Source organism: Megachile rotundata, chromosome 2, assembly GCF_050947335.1.
Source record: "Megachile rotundata isolate GNS110a chromosome 2, iyMegRotu1, whole genome shotgun sequence".
Classification (NCBI taxonomy): Eukaryota; Metazoa; Arthropoda; class Insecta; order Hymenoptera; family Megachilidae; genus Megachile; species Megachile rotundata.
The window spans coordinates 23264478-23281502 of NC_134984.1; the positions used below are offsets into that span (position 1 = coordinate 23264478).

The 17025-nt window shown below is 34.9% G+C and overlaps 5 protein-coding genes and 1 non-coding gene across 12 annotated transcripts; 2 read left to right on the plus strand and 4 right to left on the minus strand.

Annotated features, from left to right (window-relative positions):
* Positions 1 to 29: 29 nt before the first annotated feature.
* LOC100882933 (odorant receptor Or1) lies at positions 30 to 2080 on the minus strand. 2 transcript variants are annotated; one of them, XM_012293851.2, is made up of 7 exons: positions 1896 to 2080; positions 1711 to 1804; positions 750 to 1291; positions 577 to 676; positions 402 to 509; positions 171 to 326; positions 30 to 108 (listed from the first exon to the last, which is right to left on the minus strand). In XM_012293851.2, the coding sequence occupies exons 2-7, from the start codon at positions 1735 to 1737 to the stop codon at positions 52 to 54; spliced, it is 990 nt and encodes a 329-aa protein (XP_012149241.1). In that variant the 5' UTR covers positions 1738 to 1804; positions 1896 to 2080; the 3' UTR covers positions 30 to 51. The 2 variants fall into 2 exon arrangements, with proteins under 2 accessions (XP_012149241.1, XP_003707057.2); XM_003707009.3 differs by having other exon boundaries at positions 1711 to 2080.
* On the minus strand, positions 1416 to 1487 carry TRNAG-UCC (transfer RNA glycine (anticodon UCC)). The gene has a single exon. It is a non-coding gene; the product is annotated as a tRNA-Gly (tRNA).
* A 238-nt stretch (positions 2081 to 2318) lies between the features above and the next one.
* On the plus strand, positions 2319 to 7601 carry su(r) (dihydropyrimidine dehydrogenase su(r)). Of its 2 annotated transcripts, none has more exons than XM_012293849.2 (17): positions 2319 to 2447; positions 2981 to 3284; positions 3358 to 3468; positions 3573 to 3905; positions 3980 to 4288; positions 4361 to 4684; positions 4754 to 4964; positions 5036 to 5220; positions 5291 to 5506; positions 5566 to 5730; positions 5814 to 5966; positions 6035 to 6155; positions 6232 to 6494; positions 6638 to 6814; positions 6888 to 7112; positions 7198 to 7355; positions 7425 to 7601. In XM_012293849.2, exons 2-17 carry the CDS (start codon positions 3243 to 3245, stop codon positions 7513 to 7515), a joined length of 3084 nt encoding a protein of 1027 aa, XP_012149239.2. In that variant the 5' UTR covers positions 2319 to 2447; positions 2981 to 3242; the 3' UTR covers positions 7516 to 7601. The 2 variants fall into 2 exon arrangements, with proteins under 2 accessions (XP_012149239.2, XP_012149240.2); XM_012293850.2 differs by lacking the exon at positions 2319 to 2447 and having other exon boundaries at positions 2982 to 3153; positions 3218 to 3284.
* On the minus strand, positions 7524 to 8654 carry LOC100884080 (phospholipase A2). Its single transcript, XM_003706852.3, has 4 exons — positions 8325 to 8654; positions 8040 to 8199; positions 7775 to 7936; positions 7524 to 7719 (listed from the first exon to the last, which is right to left on the minus strand). The coding sequence occupies exons 1-4, from the start codon at positions 8629 to 8631 to the stop codon at positions 7629 to 7631; spliced, it is 720 nt and encodes a 239-aa protein (XP_003706900.1). The 5' UTR covers positions 8632 to 8654; the 3' UTR covers positions 7524 to 7628.
* Positions 8655 to 8790: 136 nt separating this feature from the next.
* Positions 8791 to 11576, minus strand: DEF8 (differentially expressed in FDCP 8 homolog). Of its 4 annotated transcripts, none has more exons than XM_076528927.1 (8): positions 11554 to 11576; positions 10741 to 10956; positions 10379 to 10670; positions 10136 to 10306; positions 9954 to 10007; positions 9602 to 9843; positions 9293 to 9528; positions 8791 to 9220 (listed from the first exon to the last, which is right to left on the minus strand). In XM_076528927.1, the coding sequence occupies exons 2-8, from the start codon at positions 10942 to 10944 to the stop codon at positions 8974 to 8976; spliced, it is 1446 nt and encodes a 481-aa protein (XP_076385042.1). In that variant the 5' UTR covers positions 10945 to 10956; positions 11554 to 11576; the 3' UTR covers positions 8791 to 8973. The 4 variants fall into 4 exon arrangements, with proteins under 4 accessions (XP_076385042.1, XP_076385040.1, XP_076385041.1 ...); XM_076528925.1 differs by lacking the exon at positions 11554 to 11576 and adding an exon at positions 11172 to 11511; XM_076528926.1 differs by lacking the exon at positions 11554 to 11576 and adding an exon at positions 11038 to 11173.
* Positions 11577 to 13860: 2284 nt separating this feature from the next.
* On the plus strand, positions 13861 to 16904 carry LOC100874791 (gastrulation defective protein 1 homolog). Of its 2 annotated transcripts, none has more exons than XM_012293858.2 (2): positions 13861 to 14673; positions 14759 to 16904. In XM_012293858.2, the coding sequence occupies exon 2, from the start codon at positions 14772 to 14774 to the stop codon at positions 16773 to 16775; it is 2004 nt and encodes a 667-aa protein (XP_012149248.2). In that variant the 5' UTR covers positions 13861 to 14673; positions 14759 to 14771; the 3' UTR covers positions 16776 to 16904. The 2 variants fall into 2 exon arrangements, with proteins under 2 accessions (XP_012149248.2, XP_012149250.2); XM_012293860.2 differs by having other exon boundaries at positions 13861 to 14142.
* Positions 16905 to 17025: the final 121 nt, after the last annotated feature.

Genomic DNA, 17025 nt, shown 5'->3' on the forward strand with positions numbered 1-17025 from the left:
ATATATTTTTAATACTATTTTAAAATAAACCTTTTATAAATTAATATTCCTTCAACTATTTGCAGAACTTTGTAGAACAGTAAAAATGGAATATGACATACGCAAGATCTAGAAAATAGCGATGATAAGTTTTTAAACATGTTTTAAGCATTACAAACAGGTATACTTACTCGAACAAACGTTTGTAAAGATAATTGCATAACATTCCCAGCAGTCAGGATAAGAGGCTGTTGAACTCTTACCATTATAATGCATATGGCTTGTTTAAAATCCTTACTATTATACCACCAATTGTTCGCATAAGCAGAAAAAGTTACATTCATACTCTGTAAACGTGACCTTTGCACAAAATTTTGTGGTTTTCAGTTAATGCATTAATTCAGAACAGAATAATTACATACATGAAGGTAAAGTTCATTTCCATGCCAGCAGTAGATAAAAATTTGATATGTCATACAACACATGTACATTAACATACCACATAAAACGTATGGAATATAATCTTTCATCTGTAAATATAATAAATTTAAAACATAATTGCATTTAAGAAAGCGATAATTAATGTATTAAATATACCTGTGCTATATTGAATGCTATTAAACAGATAATAATACAATTGACTAAAAATTGAAGAAATATCACAGTGCCAAAAGTATCTTGAATCTGTTTCGAGAAACTAGACATATGTAAAAATTTAGTTGCAAATTTAAACGATAAAAATGATAAAATACTTTAATTCGAAAACTTACTCAAATATCATGTTACTATGTTCGACGCAAGATTTCAAATCTTCGTATAATTTATTATAGTTTTTTGAGGTAGATATCTCAAGGTCGGTATTATTATTTATGCCAATTGGTTCTGTATTTTCTGCACAGTTCAACGACGCAATATTGGAACTCAAGATCGCTAATTGGCAGCAAGCAATCGTGATTAAACCAGTAATCAAAGTATCAATTGCTACGTTATTAATGCAGCAAAGAAAAATAGCTACAGCTTGATACGAAGAAGTAATTTCGAAGGCCGGTGTCGACGATGTATTATAAGGATACCATCCTTCCATTGACAATTCTTTGGATCTCTGAGTAAGTAGATTTAAAACCGGCGTAACACCCCAAGATATCACCGCCATTAAACCGAAGCTTTGATAAGCAATATGATGAAAAACTCCTTGCCAAGTGTAATGCCTTACAATTTTCTCGTATTTGCCATTATCTTGAATAAACGTTTCGCTTCTTGTTATATCTGTAAGATCTTTGATACGCTTATGATGGCAAATTATAAGTATCGCCTATACATAAATATAATAATTACTTAATAAATTAAAGTATGAATATCGAAAAGACGATTAAGCATTTATTGTAGAATCAATAAAATGATAGTTTATTGTAGAAAAATGAAAAAAATTAAGGATGTGCGATGGCCGGGAATCGAACCCGGATCAACTGCTTGGAAGGCAACTATGCTAACCATTACACCACCATCGCACGGTGACAGTAAATTTCTCTTATTAGTATATATAGCAATATAGTATAGTATCGAAGGACTTTTTAAAATATACATTGCAAAATTCTTATTGCATGCATTATATGCGTTAATGCTCTTCAGTTCTTCAATGAGCACATTTGCGCTACTGTTATATACAATATAAGTAAAATATACCTTCATCTGTCACATCCTATTTAATACAAAAATAATTCTCATACAAACCTTGTAAGCATGAGTAGCATTTGTCATAAGTAAAGTAGCACCGGCTATTATTTTGTCCACACTTTTTCGATTCACGATAATATACGCGATTTGGCTAGCAAGAAAAATTCCCAATAAAAACATAAAACTAAATACCGTGTATAACATGTACAAACGTTTGTATTTCGACTCCGAGGGCCACATACCCATATAATAAATAATCGACAAGCTATTTTCTAAATGTTTATTAGGTTTAATTTTCTTTAACTTCGTTCGGTTTTCCATAAAATCCATTTCTGCCGCGTAAACCGCTATAGTACTTCGATTTCCAAAATACACTAACAGAATAACAGGAGAGTATCGAGAAAGGCCTCTTATCTCAATTATGTTACAAATTGCAGGGTTCTAATTAAAAATCCTTACGATTATAGACCAATTTTACTGTGGTCTCTAATCATATTATTTATTATGTAGCAGTTACATTTGATTACATGTTGCGTGTAATGCATCAGCTTTGTCGCACCGTAATTATGCCAGATTACAGAGAGACACATCATCGTTTATGCTTAATAGCAGATCGAAATACGATTAGACATCTTTAAGCACATGTATCTTGTCCTGTCAAGAGTACAATGATTGTGGAGCACCATTTGAACGCGGTGAGATGGAGGGGAAGGTGCATGTATACATATATGCATACAGCAGTATATGATAAAGTACAGAAGTGGTGATATAACGCAAGTCTGCCGTCACAATATGTATGTACATAAACATAAATCACATATCGTCAAGATTAGACGGTTTCGTGGTCACTGCAACGTGTATTATATCTTAAATTAAAACATAAATTACCATTATCGATAAATAGAGAACACAGTTACAACGAAAAAGTGATTTATGTTACTCGTAATTTTACAGTTTAAATGTGCGCAATATCTTTGTCTAAAATTAGACAAGAATATTCACCAACTTTTTTTTGCGACACAAATATTTTTCTCATGGACAATGTAAATTTGTGGTGGACCTCTGTGGAAGTTATACGAGTTTCTTACGCGTTTCTGTGTTAGCGACTTTCTTTTTGACGTTCCACTTACAGCGTAGTATTTTGTGCATTAATGGTCAAGTTAATTTAGTAAATAATAATAGTAATAGTACTGATACGCAGGATATTTTTATATGAATATACGTAGATATAGATATGATAAAAGAAAAAGCATGAATACGCGTACGAATTCGTTGGTGGGGATCAGCTGACTTATCAATCCCTCTCCTTTGATATTTTTCATGTCAGCTTAAATACATACATCGTTATATACAGCGTCCACTCGGTAACGCATTCGAAGTACATACGCATTGACAAATTTACTGCCGATAATAGGAAAGATTGAAAGTAGAGTTATAGACATCTGCAAACAGATAACGGACTACAGATATCTATAGTCGCTACTAGTCGGGGATTTCACTGTAAGTTGCTTCAGTGGTCGGCATCTTTTACGGTATTGACGATTCTGTGACTCGTTAATTGCAGTATCGATTAGAATTAGAGTAACGAAATGGCAACTACGATTCTGACTAAAGATGTGACCGATATCGAGGTAAGTATTGCAAATAATATCGATGTATGAGATTTATGGTACACTGATAACTGTACGCATTTCGTATTTTTAGAATCTGTTAAGTCTCAATCCAAAGATAAAGCCATTCGCGAATGTTGTTCCTTCGGTGCATACCAAAGAAAATAAGAAGAAATGGAAGCGAAACATCAACGAAAAATGCGGCGTAAGATATCTACTGACTTTATTTTGAATACGTCGCGTGCGTAAAGCGACATAATTGTAAACCGTGTAAACTGCGAATATAAATGTTCAAATATCATGTTTTAGAAATGTCCGTCTTTAACGAAGAACTTCGACGATATTAAACACACAACGTTGAGCGAGCGCGGGGCGTTGAAAGAAGCGGCTCGTTGTCTAAAATGTACGGATGCCCCTTGTCAAAAATCGTGTCCAACTCAATTGGACATCAAGTCCTTCATTACTTCAATCTCGAACAAAAATTACTACGGAGCGGCGAAAGCAATTCTGTCGGATAATCCTCTTGGTTTGACTTGTGGCATGGTGTGTCCAACCAGCGATCTTTGCGTAGGTGGATGCAACTTGCACGCGTCCGAAGAAGGACCTATCAACATTGGAGGTCTTCAGCAATTTGCCACCGATGTAAGATCTACATACCTACGAGATCTACATACCTTAATTATCTACGAGAATGTAAAAGTTACTCTTTACTTTAGATCTTCAAGCAAATGAACATACCACAAACTAGGATTCCTGGACAAAGTGTTCCACATGCAGATACCAAGATTGCTTTGATCGGTTGTGGTCCAGCTTCTTTGTCTTGCGCAACGTTCCTCGCGCGTTTGGGTTACGATGATATTACGATTTTCGAGAAACAGAATCATATAGGTGGTTTGAGCTCGTCGGAAATTCCGCAGTACCGGCTACCGTACGATGTTGTAAATTTCGAGGTGGAACTTATGAAGGATTTGGGAGTGAAAATTGAAACTGGTCGAGCGTTAGCCAAGAACGACTTGACGATACAGGTGTGTCATGAAAGTCGATTTACCAATATCTCTTCGTTTGAACAATATACAATTGTAATTCTGTACTTTCAGGGTCTACAAGAGTCCGGGTACAAAGCGATCTTTTTAGGGATTGGTCTTCCGGAAGCAAAAACTATTCCAATTTTCTCGGATCTCACCGAGGAAATGGGTTTCTTCACGTCGAAGAGTTTCCTACCGAAAGTAACCAAAGCTAGCAAGCCAGGAATGTGCGCTTGCAAAAGCAACGAGTTACCGTCTCTCGAAGGAAACGTCGTTGTTCTCGGTGCCGGAGACACAGCTTTCGACTGTGCTACTTCGGCTCTGAGATGCGGCGCGAAGAAAGTTTATATCGTTTTCAGGAAAGGATTCACTAACATTCGAGCAGTTCCCGAAGAAGTAATTTTCAGTGCTTCATATTTTCCTTTTTGTAAAACTTCGTGTATTAAAGTATATTTTTTTATTTAGTTCGATTTAGCGAGAGAAGAGAAGTGCGAGTTCATCCCCTTTCAATCACCGAAACAAGTGATCACTCGAAATGGAAAAATAGTTGCGATCGAATTTTACCGGACAGAGAAAAACGAGAACGGTGACTGGATAGAGGATTCAGAACAAGTTTGCAAATTGAAAACTGACTTTGTTATATCTGCGTTTGGATCGGGACTGCAAGATCTTAGTGGTAAAAACTCTAGTCACATTGAATTGGTATTGCACAGAAGAATTGAAATTAAAAGAAACTTTATCTTCAAGTGATGGAAGCTATGGCTCCTGTAAAACTGAACAGATGGAATCTACCGGAAGTGGACTTCGAGACCTTGAGTACTACTGTGCCTGGGGTATTTTGCGGTGGAGACCTTGCGGGTGTTGCAAACACTACGGTTGAAGCTGTAAACGATGGAAAGACAGCAGCTTGGTATATTCACAGGTTTATTCAGGTAGAATTTCAATGTTTAATTTATCAGTAAATTTTGATTTTGCCTACCACCTATAAATTTTATTCCACAGAATTCTTATAATTTACAAGTGCCAGAAGTTCCTCAGTTGCCTAAATTTCACACTCCGATCGACGATGTTGATTTATCCGTGGAAGTTTGCAACCTAAAGTTTGAAAATCCTTTTGGTCTTGCCTCTGCACCACCGTGCACCACTAGCGCTATGATTAGAAGAGCTTTCGAAGCAGGCTGGGGCTTTGCAGTTACCAAAACATTTTCTCTAGACAAAGTACGTCGTGATTAAACAAATGTTAAGTAATAAAACATTCTATAGAAATAATATTTTAGGATCTTGTCACTAATGTATCTCCAAGAATCATTAAAGGCACGACCTCACGGCACCATTATGGTCCAGAACAAAGTAGTTTTTTGAATATAGAATTGATATCTGAAAAAACAGAAGCATACTGGTGTAATAGCGTTACAGAGTTGAAGAGAGACTTTCCGACAAAGGTTTGAAGACAATGTACGTTTAAAGCCATACGTGTTTATTGTAGCGTTATTATTGAAAGAAAAATTTCCTAATTGGTCGGCAGATTGTCATTGCCAGTATTATGTGCACGTACAATAAAGCAGACTGGACAGAACTTGCGCAAAAAGCGGAAGCTGCCGGTGCTGATGCCTTGGAATTGAATTTGTCTTGCCCTCATGGAATGGGAGAGTCTGGAATGGGGCTGGCTTGTGGACAAGTATATTTTTTATAATTCTTTACTATCTTATTAATCCGGAAGACACGTCACCTTTGATTTCATTATAGGACCCTGAAATAGTGAGGAATATTTCGAGATGGATCAGAGCAGCTGTAAAGATACCATTTTTTGTGAAATTAACACCTAATATTACCGACATAGTTTCGATAGCTAAGGCAGCTTATGAAGGTAACAATTTCATGTATTTTTGGAGAAGAAAGCTATATAAATTTTGTGGCGAGTATTTCCACGAGTAACTGTTTAGGCCATGCTGATGGAGTATCTGCCATAAACACGGTGCAAGGATTAATGGGATTGCACGCTGATGCAACACCATGGCCAGCAGTTGGTTTTAAGAAGGCTACAACTTATGGGGGTATGTCAGGAAATGCGACAAGACCACAGGCTCTGCGAGCAATTTCTTCCATTTCGAAGGCGCTCCCCGGTTTTCCGATACTTGGAATCGGTGGTGTTGATTCGGCGGACGTTGCTCTTCAATTTTTACATAGCGGTGCATCGGTGGTTCAGGTAATTTGATTATCTATTGCATACAAATTTATATTACGAACAAATTATTCTTTCTGTGCAAGTAACTTTCTGACAAATTATCAAAATAGACCTTGTACATCGCTTGTTTTCATTGTATTCAATTATTACATCATTGTGAGTAGGTTTGTAGTGCGATACAGAATCAAGATTTTACTTTGATCGATGATTACGTAACTGGTTTAAAAACTCTACTATATCTGAAAAGTCTAAAACACCTTGAACATTGGGATGGACAAAGTCCACCAACGTTTAAGCACCAGAAAGGGAAGCCAGTTACTCTTCAACATGCACTTGGTAAAGTAAGTGAAGTAACCGAATTTTCTTTACAATTTATCAATCGAAGACAATGATAATATCATAATTTATACACAGAATATACCGTATTTTGGAGAATATCAAAAACTTCGAGAACAAAAGATAGCCGAGATTAAGGCGAAATCAAATCCCCTCGATAACGTTGTCCAGATAATAAGACCTGCTCCAAAACCGGATGCACCTATACCAACAATAAAAGACGTTATAGGCAAAGCTTTAACTTATATTGGAGCCTACAAAAATTTGAACAACAAGGAACAAGTTGTAGCTTTGATCGATGATGTATGTCTCAGATATCACTAAGTTACGTCATTATTTTATTTATTTTTATCATTTATGTTAATGTAAGTCATTTGTATATCTCTAGGACATGTGTATAAATTGTGGAAAATGTTATATGACTTGTGCTGACTCTGGTTATCAAGCGATTAAGTTTGATTCTGAAACCCACATTCCAACGGTAACCGACGATTGCACAGGTTGCACGCTTTGTCTTTCAGTGTGCCCTATCATAGATTGCATAACGTAAGTTTCTGTTTTTTAAGTTGTGGTGCTTTTTAAAATATTGTAAATAATTGTACATTATTATTTCAGTATGGTACCTAAAACGATACCCCACGTTATTAAAAGAGGAATACCGCCAAAGGGAACATTTGAACTACCTGGATTATCAGAAGCATACTAAAACCGAAGTTATTAGATACTGTTCTTTATTCCACCTAGAGAGTTTACATATATTTTGTACTGAATAAAAATATTACTAAAACACGACACTTCTGTTATTTCAACTATTAAAAATTAATATTTTGGATTGTCCACCCATTCCAGTTTTTCGGGTACGGTACGATTGTCATTATATTCGTTGCACTCATTGTATATAAAACTGAACCTGAAATAATACTTATTTGATAAAAGTTTTAAATAGTTATTATAGAGTATATTACCATGAGAATTCTCTACATTTGTCTTCATTTTCCTCGGTAGAATTTCGTTTAAAACATTGGGGTTTTAAAATATTAAAATACGTAGTTCCGATGTTAAATGCTATAACGTTATTAGCTTTCTTTAAACATTGGTAGAACGCATCGTCACAGTCGCAAGGTGATCTGTTAGTAATATCAAGAATCAGTGTATTGTTATAGATTTTAAAATATAATGAAATTGAAACTAGTTTTGAAATGTTGCAAAAAGTATTTATTTTATAATTACCTAGTGAATATGCCATTATTTAAAAGACCGCCTCGTGTTTCTTCTGCTGGAATACCATCCGGACAAGAATCATGAGCTCTGCAACAAGCGTCTGTTCTTTCGAAGACACCAAGATCCTCGTTATTTGGTGATATATCACCGTCACCGCACCAATATGTTCCTATAATTAATATTACCAATATAATGAGCAACCGTTTAGTGCGAGTAGTATAATACTGAATTAATAAAATCAAACACTAGTCGCTTAAATTATTTCCTCCCTCAGAATGTTAATTTATCACATACCTGGAAAAATTGCCTTAATTTTTGGCTTAAATTGATTTAAAATACTGCTAAGTGTTGTCCTATTCCTTGCTCCTGTTTTCTTTTTCAATATTGAGATCTTAGATACTGCTTCCTTAAAATCCTCTTTAATACTTTTAATTTTGTCTGTTAGCTTTCGTCCAGATTTCATAAATAAGCGAACTGATTTTTCGAGTGGACTAACATACGTTTCTTTTAGCGTATTATTATCATTATCATTATCCTGACTTTCTCCAAAACCGACAATTAGGAGAAACGTAATAAATAGAAGTATGCGCACCAAAGTCATTCTAACATTACTGTTCACGTAATAGAACTATTAGCAATAAAATGTTAGTGTTTATATAGTGTAATCTATTTGTAATTTTTCTTTTTTAAAGGCGAAGGTCTTGGACGATAATACACACGATCACAGGGAATACTTCCTTAATAGGAAAATATTTTAGTCTTGTAGTTTAAGTACTATATTTTAGTCTACTTTGCAAAATCTTTGTTCTATTTTATTTTACAAAACGTCTGCACGAAAGTAATATATACAGATCGAAGTTCATGACGAACTCGAAGAATAAGCATAAAAACGTTAGGTTTTCAAAGACTGATCAGGTGATCATAATACAAAATTATATAATGTTTACGTTGTATCGCTCAACGATTCACTCGTATTCAGTCCGTCCTCTGTAAGACTGTCGTCCGTGTCTAAAGTTTGTTGATGTTGTAATGCGCGTCGTTTTTGAAGTCTTGTACATCGCGGGCAGCAGTGATTTCGTTTCGACCAACAAGCCCGGTGATGAACAGCCGAACATTGATGGCAACTTATGGAACACGCGTCCCACGGATATATAATTTCGTCATTACCGCACAATTCGCATAAATGACCCCTGTCGATGCAATTGAAATTCAATGATCAAGCTAGACAATAATGTAGAATACTCTTATTCGCTAAAGTTTACCTCGCTTTGCACAATTGGCATTGCTCCGTGATGTGAGCATGCATAACATCGTATGCAGAACGAATTTCTTCCAGAAGCATTCCGTTGTTCAAATCGACGAGATCTTTAATAGAATAATTTCCCGAATTTTCTATCATGTGAGTACGTATTCCAACCTTCCATGGTAGTCCTTGATTACTAGCTTCCGGGCATAGAACCAAATAGCGTTTCATCATTTGCATTTCTTCCCGCATTTTCTGTTCATTATTAATTCCGAGTTCCATTAATTTAATTCCATTCATTAAGTATAAATTACTACGTATATTTTACCTTCACTAAAGATAAATCTGGGACTAAGGTGAATAATTTGGGATTCAATTCTTCTAACACTAAAACAGAACGCTCTTCTAAAAGTATTAGAAGCTGTGCAGCTGCTCGAGATACGAGTCGCGGTTCCATGTCCCAATTCCTAATTACTCTTGCAGGAATTACCATTGCAGTATTCCAATGGCACCTTTGGCAATAATACAATCCACTGTAGTCGCAAAGACGAGGTTCGACCCATACCGAGTCTACAATTACATACAAAGTATAAACAATAATTAAAGATATAATGTTGATCAACAATTTTTAAATTTCAATACATGTTTCATATACTTTATTTCTCCCTCATATGTGTTACCTGTATTCTTGAAAGGACTGCCAAAACAAGATAATGATAATCCTTTTGAGAAAGCTTGTAATACAAACACAAATCATCCATGGGATAATAATATGTATTATAAACTTAGAAAGTAGTATATTATCCATTGTCAAACAATAGAGCTTATTTTAGTATAACATTTTAATTATGATTATACTTACTAAATGTTATTCGAACTTTGCACTCTGCACACCGATATCCCTGACCAGATAAGCCTTGCTCTGGACAAATGTCTTTTGTATAAGTATAACCACCTGCTTCGCTGGCAACCACGTGAACGCATACTCTGCATATGTTGTTCAAACATTTCCAATGGCAACAGAATTTACAATCTAATGAAAGAAACATTTAAAAATTGTGAAAACTAATATGAAATTATAAATGTAGTAATATAAAAGCCTTACCACTACACATATACCATGACTGAAGCATAGTCCAAATAGCTCCACTACAATGATCACAATATACAGGACCAGAAGTTGTAATATAATATTTTTGTGGCACCAAGTGATGTCCAAGAATTACTTGTGTTTCAAGTAAATTTTCTTCCGAAGTTTCTCGTAATTCTTGCACTCTTAAACGTAATTCAATTAAACGCCTAACTAGCCATTTTCGTTCATCAGAGCATTCTGCACTTTCCAATACCATTTGTTTACATTTTTGTACCATCTCCTTAAGATCCTCCTCGCATGTACTCTAGAATATAAAATATAATAAGATAGATAATATATGAATGCTACTGCAAGAAAGAAAACTGATCTTGTACCTTAGACAATGAAAGCACTGTTTCCACTGACTTTAAACTAAATGGTATGGCAGCTTTACTATCTGAGCTGTCATCTGCTTCTCCTGTCATATAATCAGACGATGAAGAAGGTGTCGATGGCATAGTTCCAAAACTATCAGTTCTCATCCTTGATTCATGATTAGAATCATGTGTTTCATTCACATTGTTTTTTAAGTCCACCATTTTTCATAAACACTATAGTATAATGAACAGAAAATACATATTTTTTGTTAATAATCTTTATTCGTTACTGTAAATTATACTTTCAATGAATACCTTGAGGTCTAAATTATGTTTGGTTATATACAAGCAACAATTTTCATTAACTTATTTAAGACTTTAGTTCGATTTAAGTTAAGAAATGACAACTTTATATACTTCTTACACTATGTATACGTATATGTACTTACATATATGTATAACAACATAAACTTGTTACATTTAAAACGACAAAATGTCAGATAAAAACACACATTCAACAGACACTTGAGTCTAATCCTTGAATAACATATCGCTGTATGTGAATTAATGTTTAAACAGGTAATTATATTTTTTAATGTGCTGACACAGCATTATTTCGTTTCCACGTATATATCTTTATATTCCTTTGAAGACAAAACATACCCAAATGCATACATAAAGTTTACAAGATAAATTTGAGATTCAGTGACATCTGTCAAAGTAAATCTCAAGAGCATATAGTCGATTCGATGAAAGAATTTAAATGGAGAATTTTCGTTCATTTTGCGCATGCTAGATTTGATTAGTTTTAATGTACATGCGCGTACGTACTTGGTGGGCTTTTATTTTGTACTAGGTTTGTTTGATTGAGGCGCTCCGCGCCTAAACTAACGATGTTGAGCGAGCGAGTAAATTTCACGCTAAAGCAAAAATAGTCAACCGTGTCATCCGGTTGAATTGGTTGAGTGGTGCAAGAGAAAAACGTGGACAAAAAAGTTGAAAAGTCAAGTACATAAGCGCGAGCAAATTCAATTTTGCATTAAAGTCTACGGGGATATGGTTTTTCGATAATTATTCCTCAGTGGCATGCGCGGGTGGCGCGCAGGAGGAATATATACGATAATGAGTATGCAAAATCGTTAATTACTCACTTTCTGAGCACAGTCTATGAACTTTTATGATTAAAGAATGGTCAACAATGCATTATTTACATGGTTCGATCATAAAAGTTCATTAATAATGTTCGGATAATGAGTAATTAATTATTTTGTGTCAGCATTGCGATACATACATGAGGCGCCTATGTCAATTCTACTGCGCATGAAAAGTGCAATATTTCGACACTTTGACGACGTAGTATGGTTTCTGAGGCATTTAGAAACAAATTTCTATAAGGGTTTAATGCGTTTTGGTGCCTAATAAAGCCAGAAAATCAATTTTTGTAGAATTCGGTCCAAAACGGTACAGGTGGCGCCATCTAGCGGCGAGCGGCGGAACTACGAAAAACTAATATTTCGATTTTCTCGAAAACTAGGGACTTTTCCGAAATTCTGAGATATACAAATTGTTCCTTATCGCCTGCGGAATCGAACGAATGTAATTATAGCCCGCTAGGACAATTATTAAGAAAAATAGAAAAATAGCCCATTTCATGGACTAAAAATTTGGCGTCCATCTAGCGGCGAAAGTTGGAACTACAAAAATCGAAATTCTCGATTTTCTCGAAAACTAAGGACTTTTCCGAAATTCTGAGATATACAAATTGTTCCTTATCGCCAGCGGAATCGAACAAATGTAATTATAGTCCGCTAGGACAATTATTAAGAAAAATAGAAAAATAGCCCATTTCATGGACTAAAAAATTGGCGTCCATCTAGCGGCGAAAGTTGGAACTACAAAAATATAAAAATGCGATTTTCTCGAAAATTAACGAACTGTGAGCACTTCTGAGGCTCAGAAAGTGTTACGTGATCGCATTAGAAGCAAATAACGCAATAAAAGTTTCCTGAAAGCTTTAATAAAGAAAATAAAAAAAATGTCATTTTATGGATAAAATTTGTGACGCCATCTAGCGGCAAAACTGCGAACTAAACTGAAAAACCGTATGTCCGAATAAGCGTTAAGGGGTCAAATAAAAATTGATTTTCTGGGCTTAATAGGCAAAAAAATGAATAACTTGTTCAACAAAAATTGCTTTAAAATGTCTAAAGAAGCACATTACGTCGTCAAAGTTGCGAAATATTATTTTTTATATCTTTCCTTAACGCTTGTTCGGGCATACGTTTTTCAGTTTAGTTCGCAGTTTTGCCGCTAGATGGCGCCACAAATTTTATCCATAAAATGGCATTTTTTTCATTTTCTTTATTAAAGCTTTCAGGAAACTGTTATTGCGTTATTTGCTTCTAGTGCGATCACGTAACACTTTCTGAGCCTCAGAAGTGCTCACAGTTCGCTAATTTTCGAGAAAATCGCATTTTTATATTTTTGTAGTTCCAACTTTCGCCGCTAGATGGACGCCAATTTTTTAGTCCATGAAATGGGCTATTTTTCTATTTTCCTTAATAATTGTCCTAGCGGGCTATAATTACATTCGTTCAATTCCGCAGGCGATAAGGAACAATTTGTATATCTCAGAATTTCGGAAAAGTCCTTAGTTTTCGAGAAAATCGAGAATTTCTATTTTTGTAGTTCCAACTTTCGCCGCTAGATGGACGCCAAATTTTTAGTCCATGAAATGGGCTATTTTTCTATTTTCCTTAATAATTGTCGTAGCAGGCTATAATTACATTCGTTCGATTCCACAGGCGATAAGGAACAATTTGTATATCTCAGAATTTCGGAAAAGTCCCTAGTTTTCGAGAAAATCGAAATATTAGTTTTTCGTAGTTCCGCCGCTCGCCGCTAGATGGCGCCACCTGTACCGTTTTGGACCGAATTCTACAAAAATTGATTTTCTGGCTCTATTAGGCATCAAAACGCATCAAACCCTAATAGAAATTTGTTTCTGAATGCCTCAGGAACCATACTGCGTCGTCAAAGTGCCGAAATATTCATTTTTTTATTTTCCATATATGCGTGTTTCGACCCTCTTTTTTTAGGTTTAGTTCACCCGTTTCGCCACTAGACGGACGCCAATTTTTTAGTCCATAAACTGCACTATTTGTAACGTGAGCAAATTCAATTTTTACGTTGAAGTCTATGAGGATCAGTTTTTTCTGTAATTATTCCTCCGTAGCAAGTCTGATTTAAAATTTTTTTTTCTATGTCCATCTGGATGTACGTACGCATGTGCGTGCAAAATTTGATGAGAATTGGTTGAGTGGTGCAAAAGAAAAACGCCGACAAAGAAGTTGGAAAATCAAGTATAAGAGTTTCGCTCGCCTTCGGCTCGCTCGCTCAACTAGAAATGTTATAAGGATTGTAAGGATAATAGGATCTAAAAATTTAGGAACATACAACTTAACATAACGCACATACAGACACTGTTGTGAATGCGCATCGCATTTCGTTTTTATATTACACATCTTTTGTACATCATCACTTCTTGCAAAAATTTGTATACGTTGTTCTTCACGTATCTATATTGAATTCATTGGTACATGCCTAAGAAAATGAAAAATCGGGCATGGTGGGGTAAATAAGTGCAGTAGAAACTTGCTGAGTTGCGCAGAACTTCTTTATTCTTTCTTTGAATTGACTATATAAATCAATTTATCATGTAATTTATTGTATGTACGATGTGTGTGAACAATGTGAAGGATATGTTGTGTATGTTTGTTTACGATATAATTCATTTAAATCAATAGCAAAATTATTTTTACTTGAATTAAATGATTCCATAAAATGTTTGTAAATATAACAATACATTGTTAATTAATTTAAAAGTATTATAACCTCGATATAAATACATATTCTTTTGGAGCTACTGTTTATGCTGTTATAAAGTATTAGGTAATAAACTTAATCAGAGGAAATTATTGTATGTGAAATTAACCTTTTAGTTTTATGAACCTTATATTTAATGAACAATTTTTAGGTACTGTACAATCATGAATACGAAAAAAGTTATAACCTTTGGGAAAATTAGCAAAAATTTAAATAGAGAAACACTCCCAAACACAGAAAATGTAAGTTCTGGATTTGGCGTTTTTGGTAAAAAAGTACCAGAAACTAATATAACCAAGATGAACGAGATTAAACCGGAAGATGAAGAAGAAACTCAAAATTTGAAAAATGTCATGGGTATAACAGGATTTGGCAAAAAGGCAAAATCTTTTGATGTACAAGAAATGCTAGAAAATATTACAAGAACTATACATAATAATAAAGCAACTGCAGAGGAAAAGAAGGCTAAAACTGAAGACATCATTCTTAAACATCAAGAAGAAGAAATTAAGGATATCAAGACTAAAGATAAAAATAATGAAGATAATGAAGATAATGATGATGATGATGATGATGACGATGATAATTTTATTGGACCTCCAATTCCTTCTGCGCTTCAGAACTCAGATACAGAGAAAATGAAAGGAACAGAAGATAAAGATGATGACAGTGACGAAGATGAGGAGTCTGATACAGAAGAAACACAATTAAAGGATAAAATTCCATGCAGTCATGAAGTTACAATGACTCATGGAACAAAAGCGGTTACTGCTATTGCAGCAGATCCTTCTGGAGCAAGATTAGCATCAGGTTCCATCGATTATGATGTTTGCTTTTGGGATTTTGCTGGTATGGATTCCTCTATGAGAAGTTTTAGAACTTTACAGCCTTGTGAAAATCATCCTATAAAATGTTTACAATACTCAATGACTGGGGATGTTATATTGGTTATATCTGGTTCTGCTCAAGCAAAAGTTTTGGATAGGGATGGTTTTGAAAAATGCGAAACTGTCAAAGGTGATCAGTATATAACAGATATGGCACGCACAAAAGGACATACGGCAGGCTTAAATAGCGGTTGTTGGCACCCATTTACAAAAGAGGAATATTTGACGTGTTCACAGGATAGTACTTGTAGGATATGGATTTTGTATAGGCCACGTGCGCATAAGTATTTAATAAAATGTAGAGCACAGAATGGAGTTAAAACCATACCAACCACATGTGGTTATAGTAGAGAAGGCAATGTGGTAGCTTGTGGTTGTATAGATGGTTCCATACAAATGTGGGATCACAGGAAAAATTTTGTTAATCCATCGCTAATTCAAAGGAATGCACATACACAGGGTGCTGAAATATCAAGTTTAAGTTTTTCATATCTTGGACACATGCTTGCAACTAGAAGTTGTGACGATACTTTAAAGCTCTGGGATTTAAGATCATTCAAAACACCAGTTTTTGAAGCAAAAAATTTGTATTCCCGATACGATACGACCGACTGCATGTTTAATCCAGACGATTCGATCGTCGTCACAGGAGAGTCTCTGAATAAAGGTCAAACTACTGGTAGAGTCCTGTTTTATGACACCAAAACTTTTGATTTAATTGATGCAATAGGTGTAACAAATTCACATGTTATTAAAACATTATGGCATCCAAAACTAAATCAAATATTTATTGGTTGTGGAAATGGGACAGTGAAAGTATATTATGATTCAAAGAAGAGCTTGAGAGGTGCAAAATTGTGCGTCGTCAAAACGCATCTCAAACAAAAACATATCGAAGTAATGTCCACCCAACAAATTATAACTCCACACGCCCTTCCACTATTCAGGCAAGATAGGCCTAAATCAGTCAGGAAGCAGATGGAAAAAGATCGTCTGGATCCGGTTAAATCGAGAAGACCAGATTTACCCATTACTTCTGGGCAAGGTGGAAGAGTCGCGTCTTCTGGAGGAACTCTTAGTTCTTATGTAATTCGAAATTTGGGACTTAGCAAAAGGATAGAGGATGATCAGGATCCCAGAGAAGCTATTTTGAAGTATGCAAAGGTAGCAGAAGAAAATCCATACTGGATTGCACCTGCATATAAAAAGACACAACCGCAAACAATATTTCAAACAGATGAACAGGATGGTGCATCGAGTGCAAAGAAGCAAAAAACTTAAAGATTATGTATTTTGTTTTGTATAAAGTTTTATATTATATAATATCTTATGGTAACTTCTTATGTAATTAATTAGATTAAGACTAAAAGTTTAATTAAGAATTAAATAAAATCATAATCTCTCGTATAATTGTTAACAAATTTTCATTTTTTTTTATTACAATGTTTTGCGAATTTATATTTAAATAACACGTAGTAGTGGTACATCGCATATCAAGTTTTGTTCAGACGGCGAAACATTGTTGAATGAA